At 54.5% G+C, this 7,798-nt stretch overlaps 1 protein-coding gene across 1 annotated transcript; it reads right to left on the reverse strand.

The window, feature by feature from the left end:
* Window positions 1-4,963: 4,963 nt before the first annotated feature.
* On the reverse strand, window positions 4,964-7,262 carry GSX1 (GS homeobox 1). Its single transcript, XM_023208704.2, has 2 exons — window positions 6,649-7,262; window positions 4,964-6,183 (listed from the first exon to the last, which is right to left on the reverse strand). The coding sequence occupies exons 1-2, from the start codon at window positions 7,058-7,060 to the stop codon at window positions 5,801-5,803; spliced, it is 795 nt and encodes a 264-aa protein (XP_023064472.1). The 5' UTR covers window positions 7,061-7,262; the 3' UTR covers window positions 4,964-5,800.
* Window positions 7,263-7,798: the final 536 nt, after the last annotated feature.

Genomic DNA, 7,798 nt, shown 5'->3' on the forward strand with positions numbered 1-7,798 from the left:
GGACTTCAATACATGAATTTTGGGATAATTCAAGTTAGCCTGTAACAGAGGTACTTTAGAAATTCACATCATTATGGAATCAAGGATCAGACATCTGCTTCTTTCTGGCACTTCTCTGTGGACAGTGAACCAATGGGGGTGGCCTCTGGACTGACCCTGCATCCTGGGATCCAACAGCCTGAAAGCCAACTGGATTAGAAGTGGGGCCTCCTTCCTGCATGGCTCCCCTGAGGGAGCCCTGGCTTGCCCCAGACTCATGCCCACTCTGACCAATGCCCCCTGGACTGGGTGGTGCAGGGCGGATTCTTGAATGCCACACCTTCCTACACTTCCAGAGTCCTCCCACCATGACCACCCTTCTCTTGCCCTTACTTCTCTTCCATGTACCTGGTCCTCTATCCTCAGCCTCCCTCTACTCTTTTGCCATTCCAGAGCCTTTTCGCTGAAAACGTGAATGACTGTCAGTGCTCAGTGGTTACTGTTTGCAAGGCTACTTGTGTTTGTATCAAGTATGAGAAGCTCTAATCAAAAGGAATTGATTTTCAGTATCAGACATGTAGGCATTAACAAAACAATGCTTTCAAGAGAGAAGGCATTAACAAATGCCTATATGTGCTTCAAGAAGAACCCTAATTGTGGTGGTGAGTGTGTGTGTGTGTGTGTGAGAGAGAGAGAGAAAGAGAAAGAGAGAAAGAGGGAGACAGAGACAGAGACTTGGGAGATGCCACCTCAGGCTTCTAAAATTTTTCTCCCAAATGTTGGCCTTGTGGGTACTCATGGACCTGACTGTAGAGGGAGCCTATTGTCTACAGGGCTATGAAACATATGGATAGGATATTCTTGGAAAGACCCTAGAAGCCCCGTACATTCTGCTCAGCCAGCAAGCCACTGACTGACTCACCCTTTCAACCTGCATGCCCTAGGCTGTGCAGACTAGCTGCATGCCCCCACTATGCAGGAAAGGCCTTCAGCTTTGCTATTTCCACCAACTGCCCTTCCCCTACTTTCTCTTTCTGCTGCCTCCTCTCACACTACATTGCAGAGCCGTCTAGTACCCCAGATGTAGAAGGTACAGGTGTCCAATGAAAGGATAGCTGGCAGAAAGGAAGAAAGGTGTGCTCAGAGCCAGGCCACCAAATCCTGGCCACTGTGGACTTCTGCAGAAATGATACAGGTTGAAATCAGTTGTTTTCGGCCTAAAGTGATATATCCCCCCAGACTTCTGACAATGTCTGGAGACATTTTTGGTTGTCACAACTGGGAGAAGGTACTACTGGCATCTAGTGGGTAGAGGCTAGGTGTGCTGCTAGCCAACATGGAATGCAGAGGACAGCCCCCCCAACAACAGAGAATTATTCAGCCCAAAATCTCAGTAGAGTGGAGGTTGAGGAACTGGTTTAAATGAAGGCAAAAAGGAGTTCCCTGTTTGGACTTAAGCGATTCCAGCACCTGGTACTTGGCAGAGGGGAGCATTCCTTATTTTCCACTAACTCTACAGAGTCCAGGAAATGTTTGCACTTGCATGTGTTCCCTAGCCTCTCCTCAGTGGTAGATTTGTGTCTAAGTCTGAGTATGCGTGGTCACTTTTCAGCATTCGTTAAATAATTCAGCATCTACTATGCCCCAGGCGCAGCTGTAGACACTGCAAGTAACAACTGCAACACCAACAACTACAATATTAGTTAACATTTATTGAAACATGGCAGACATTCTGATTAGCATTTTATGGGAATTCTATCCATTAATATTGCACAGCAACCCTGCAGAGGAACTATTAACATAATCCCCACTTACAGAGGAAGAAACTGAAGTTTAAGAAGGACCAGTGGCTTGCCCAAGATTAGGAAATGGTGGACATGGATTGCAAAGCCAGGCTTTTGCAGGGCCCACAATCCTAGCCACTACATGCACAGAGAAAAGGACACGGTCCCTAAAATAAACTCGGGGACTTGTACGTGGATTAGCCACGTTAAAAGGCAATTTCCAGAAAATATCATCTTGATAATTCAGTTCGGTTCTAATTTCACAATTTGCCTTGTGAGTCCCAAATTCCAGCTCAGAGCAGTGTGGTTTAAAGCTTGGACTGGGTCTCCTCAGAGGAGGAGCCCGTAGCTCCAGGCCGCAATCACGCCCTTCCCTGGCGGTCAACCAAAGCGGTAGAGGAAAGACTTTGACACGAGCGGAGGCCCAAGACGCAAACTGTTTCTGCATTCAGGTCAGAGGCTGCAGGGTGAGGAGTGTTTGAGAGAAAAGTGTGCTGGGACTCGAACGCCGGTCGCAGTCTCTCCTGGCGGCGGGATGCTTGAGAGCCCGGTGCGCCGCAACCGCCTCCAAGTCCCCAGCACTGCGCTCCCGTTACTACCTTGGCAACAACTGGGATCGCCACAAGGAGGCTTGCTTTTTTCCTACCGCTGCCCGCTGAGGCAGACCAGAAAGCTGAAAGCCTGGTCTTCCGGAAATGAATCCCTGGGAAGCCGAGAGGAAGAAACGTGCACTCCTGGGAGAACTGGCCCCGCGCAGACCTGGCTCACAGTTGTGGATCTGCGGACTCTGGGAGCAGCTGGGAACAGGAGGGATCCCTAGGCGGGGCGGGGAGAAGAGACGGGTGCGGGCAGAGCCGGGTGTGCATGTTCATCCTTTCTATTTCTCCATCCTTTCTATTTCTCCCACCGCCGTTTCCATCCCCTCCAAACTTTGTTCCCCGGCAGGCTCGAAAGTGCATTTCTGATCAAGATGCCTGACACTGAGTGCTGACAAAAGCCTGTCCCAGGTGCACAAGACCACCCCATCCTATAATCCAAGAGAGGAACTAGTTCTAAGCCAGTCCTTCAGACCCACAACGAACTCCTTGCCAGACAATCGTGCTGCCGCCCGCCCCCAAATCCCAGCCAAAGGGAGACTGGCCGGTCGTGCTGGAGCTAAGATCAAACGAGCAAAACTCAGAAAGCAGCAGCTTCATCACTGATAGTAAAACCTTAGTTGTGATTCTATTCACTGGTATGCACTAAAGCAGCTTGGCTTCGTTTAGATTGGCAGATTGGCACAGTGTCGCCTCCTGGGATGGTGGAGAATTGGTTCCCGTCTAAAGTGGGGTTCAGACTGATGGAGATCCTCATCAGTCTAGCGCACAACTCAGGTGCCTAGCTCCGGGAAGAACGGGCAAGAGTTTCTCCATGGGGAGCCAGATCGTGCCTGCCGTTGTTCCAGGGGAACTGGAGAGAGATCCTCCCATCCCCATACTCAGCTTCATTTGAAGGGAAAGACGGAAAGTTTTAGAAATAAGCCCCACAAGCTCCTGGTTCCCTGGTTCCGGTGCCTTGGAGTCTGGGTCTTAGATTAGCGGCTTCCCAGGTTCTCAGGCTTTGGGCCTCGGACTAGGAGTTACACCATCAGCTCCACTGGTTCTTACGCCCGCTGGACTCACTGAAATCACACCATTGGCTTTCTGATTTCTCCTGCTTGTAGATGGCATATCACAGTACTTCCTGGTCTCCAGAATAAACCTCCTCACATAACTACATATAGCCTATTTGTTCTTTTCTCTGGAGAACCCTGACTAATACAAGACCAGAAGTAGGTTTGTGGTTGCCTAGGGCTGGATATAGTGAGAATTGGCAGCGACTATCAATGGGCATGGGGTTTCTTTTTGGGATGACAAAAAAATGTTTTTAAATAAGATTGTGTCGATGGTTGCACAGTTCTGTGAATACACTAAAAATTGTGGAATTGCACACTTTGAATGAACTGGATGCTAATGTGAATAGCTCAATAAACCTGTTTTGTGGGGGCAAGGAAATGAGCTCCAAAAATGTTGAGCAACCTCAGGTGGACCGTCTTTCCTACTGGAAAAGACGCATTTGCTTTGCCTAGACATGGTGAGTTTAGCGCTGCCCAGGGTGTGTGTGTGTGTGTGTGTGTGTGTGTGTGTGTGTATGTATGTGTATGTGTATGTGTATGTGTGTCTGTGTAGGGGTCTGGCAGGAAAAGAAGGTCTGGCAGGTTTCCTGGACACAGAATGGGAGCGACGAGAACGCGGACAGTCGTTTCCCAGGTCTGGCTGCAGAAATACTGACTGCAGAAATACTCCTTCTCCCGCCCCTGTGCGCTCTGCGTTTCTGCAGAACCTCACGCACTTCCTTCTCCTCATCCATCTTAGAGAGTAAAAAGACCCGCATACGTCCTCAAAGGGAGCTGGGGTGTGGATTCTAAGTAGTAGGGGGATATAGGATTGTAATGAGAATTGGTAAGAACATGAGGTCCCAGAGCCACTGGCTCCAGCTATGCAGAGTCCCTCTCGGGGACTCCCTGGGCAGGATCACTTTGGGTTCTCAGATTCCTCGCCCGGAATGTTCCGCGACCAGAGACTCGGCTAAAGGAATTTGCCTTAAAACAAAGCGAGGAGAACCCTCTGAGAGGAGTCTGCACCGTCCCGCAGAATGGAAATTTGTCCCTAACTAATCGTTATTAATCCAAGCGCAGCGAAGGACGACGGATTTCTTGTGCTTATGGAGGGAGTGGTTTCTGCCCTCCCTGCTGCCGGCCGGGACAACGAAACGTTGAGGGATGGAAGTGGGGCTGGATCCCAGGTGAGAAGGAGGCGCTGCAGGGGTTGGGACTCAGGGTGCAGTCCAGGGAGAGCGCCCTCCTTCTCTTCCGACTTAGCTGGAGCTCCTAGACGCTTGTGCGCCAGGCCGGAGCGGGACAGTCGTTAGCGCGCACCTGGCTGGCATGGAAGGCGGGCTCTCAGCGGAGCTGAGGATGCCGAGAGGCACTGGCTGAGCTGTAAGGCGAGGAGCCGGCTCGGACCCTGCAACTGGATCCCCAACCCTTCCCAGCAGGGAGGCCCAATCCAGGTTGGCGCCTGTCTACTCCAGAGCGAAGGCCTCTGGGCTCAGAGCCACGGGCATTTCTAAGAAAAAAAAAGTTTATTTAAAATTTTGTACATAAATAAATAAATAAATATCTTCTGGCATTGCAGAGGCCGTACAATTACACAGCTAGGCTGGGGCGGACCAGAGTCGAGAGGGAAGAGTGGGGTCGCCACTGTCGGAGAGTGGGGTCCTATGTTTAGAGGAATGAAGAGCCTGTCGGAAACAGCAAATCGGTTTCTCCAGTATGGATACTACGGGCGAAATTTATCATCTGTCAGAGGAGCCTGAGGACAGCAAGGCCAGATCAAGTGGGGCCAGACCACAGCAAGGCCAGATCAAGGGACACGTGGACTGACTGAAGGAGGAGGCTCCCTGAGGAGGGGAAGGGAAAAGGAAAAGGAAATAAAAGGGGGGTTCATAAATGTGTGTGTTGGCGGGCGGGGGCCGAGTAAATAAATGATCACAGTAAAGAGGTGGGGAGGGACAAAAAGAGATTTTAAAAAGAGAAGCGAACGAGCATCCAAGGCCGCCGACCTTGACCGAGAGCGGAGGACAGTAGAGTAAGCGAGGAAGCCCAAGCCAGCCCAGAGAGGGCGGGCTAGGAGGCGCCGGCTGCCAGCAAGGCGCTGCGCCAAGCAGGCTTGCAGGCTGGGGCCGCGGTGCTGCACTGCCCAGGAGGACTCGAGCGCTTACAGTGTTCACAGCTTGGAGTTGGCTCTGGAGGCGAGCGAGCCCTGGGGCGGGGACACCATGGTCCAGTCTCTGCCAAGCTCTCAGCCCTGCCCAGGCCCGGGACCTCTGCAAAACCGTGCCAAATCCATGCCAGGCAGTGGTTTGGCAGCGGGTGCCTGGGAACCAGCGCTGAGTCCCAGGACTAGTCACCGAGGCGCAGGGAGGTCTTGGGGTGGGGAACTTAGGGAGACGCGCGCCTAGGGAGTGACCGTAAGATCCCGGTCGTCCTTCCCTGAGGAGGACGGAGACATGGGCAATTCGTCGTCATCCTCGGAGCACTTGGCTGAGGAGAGCGATGCGCACTTGCAGCCTTGCGGTGCGCTCCCGCCACCACCGGCACCCCCGCCGCCGCCGCCACGATGGTTGCTGCCCTTGCCCTCCTTCTTGTGCTTCACTCGGCGGTTCTGAAACCAGATCTTCACCTGCTTCTCGGACAGATTCAGGTAGGTCGCGATCTCGATGCGACGTAGGCGGGACAGGTACATATTAGAGGCGAACTCGCGCTCCAGCTCTAGCAGCTGCGTGCTGGTGAAAGCCGTGCGCATCCTCTTGCTGCTGGGCAGCTGGTTCGAGCTGCTGTCTGGAGGTGGCAGAGCAGGGAGGGAAGCGATCAGACCTTTGTGCTGTGGACCCAATACCTAGGTAGGCGGCCGCCAGAATCCTACGGCTTTGACCTCTTATCCCCCTCTTCGCCCCAACACTACCCACAGCAGAGCTACAGTGAGCGCCTCCTTGTCCAGCTCCCAGATCCTGATTCTCCCGGAGTCATGCAGCCCTGGAACTCCTTCCCCTTCGTGGAGAGCCCTGGATCCCAGCCCTCACTTAACCCTGGCCCCCACTCCAGGACCTGAACGTCCGCCCTCATCCGCTTCCTGGCGTTGTGTCCTGGCCCTCTATCCGCATTCCACCCCAAGCGCCCCCCTTAGTCCCCGACATGACCCTCACCGCCCCCAGAAAGCCCAGGGTCCCTCTTCCTCCATCCCTGGCTCTTCATCCTGCTTGGGATCACCTCTGCCCTGTCCCTCTGAGCGGCGGCCCCGCTTACCCACAGAGATGCAGTGGAACTGCCTGGGGTCAGGCAGCGGATAGGACGTCTGGTAGAGGGCGGCGGCGGCGGCAGCGGCGGCCGGGCTGTGAGCGACCCCGGGCGACACAGCGGAGTGCTGGCGGCCCAGGGGCGCGTGGCAGTACTGCGAGCCGAAGGGTGGGAAAGACGCCTTGAGCAGAGGCAGCGCGGGCGGCCCAGGGGGCCCATGTAGCTGCGAGGCGGTGACGCAGAGCGGGCACACGCACAGCAGCCCGGCCTTGCGCGCGTGGCAGGCGCCAGGCGAGAGACCGTGCAGCGCGTGCGGCGGGGGCACGGCGTAGGGAAAGAGCGGCGGCGGGCTGCCCTCGGGAGCCTTCTTCTCGCCAGCCTCTCGCAGCACTAGCGAGTCCACCAGGAAGGAGCGCGGCATGGCCCCGGCGCGCGGCCGCCCCGCAGCCAGCCCACTCTCTGCTCCCACCGCACCTTCCGGCTCTCCACGCGCTTTCCCCGGCCGCGGTATCCCGCAGCTGCCTCTGCCCACGAGGCTGAAGGCGCGGCTGAGACCTAGGCTGAAACCGCAGCCTCTGCTGCCGCGGGCGCCGCCCAAAGAGCGCGGGGTGCTGGCCAGCGCTAGTGGTGCTGAAAGGCGCCGGCGGCGCAGCTTAAATAGGACTATTGCCATGTGATGGGCTACGCCAGGAGCGGCCGGGGCCTCTCAATAGGGTTTTTGTGCCTTTTCTCTTGGCATTCACTCTGCACGCTTCCTCATTATTTCACTTGTTAACTAAATGAACTGCATAATGTACTCTATTCTTGTCAACCCCACCCACGCCGTAACAGGCGCCCTCGCCCCCTCCTCTCCCTTTTGCGGGTTTATTTTCTCATTCTCCCGCGATTTAATATTCTTTTCTTTCTCCTTATTTCTTACTCCCCTTTGGCTTTGCATTGGCGATCAGCCCTTTCAACTTATTGATTTAGCACCCCCGCGTCCTCGCTTCTACAGATCCCCATGGGCGCACACCCTCATATCCTCTGTCCACTTGGTCCTGGTCCCCTTCTTTCTATTATCGTCCCTACACCTCAAAAGTATGCTCTCTCCAGTCAACCCTGTCAGCTCAGTGCCGTGCACCCCCGAAACTCCTTCCAGCCAGTCTCAGATTTTCCACCT

This window comes from Piliocolobus tephrosceles, chromosome X (genome assembly GCF_002776525.5).
Source record: "Piliocolobus tephrosceles isolate RC106 chromosome X, ASM277652v3, whole genome shotgun sequence".
NCBI classification, from domain to species: domain Eukaryota; kingdom Metazoa; phylum Chordata; class Mammalia; order Primates; family Cercopithecidae; genus Piliocolobus; species Piliocolobus tephrosceles.

Coding starts and splice junctions, on each gene's coding strand:
- GSX1 (XM_023208704.2), bottom strand. CDS start 7,060: ATGCCGCGCTCCTTCCTGGTGGACTCGCTAGTGCTGCGAGAGGCTGGC. Junction 6,184..6,648: donor GTTCCACTGCATCTCTGTGG/GTAAGCGGGGCC, acceptor TGCCACCTCCAG/ACAGCAGCTCGAACCAGCTG.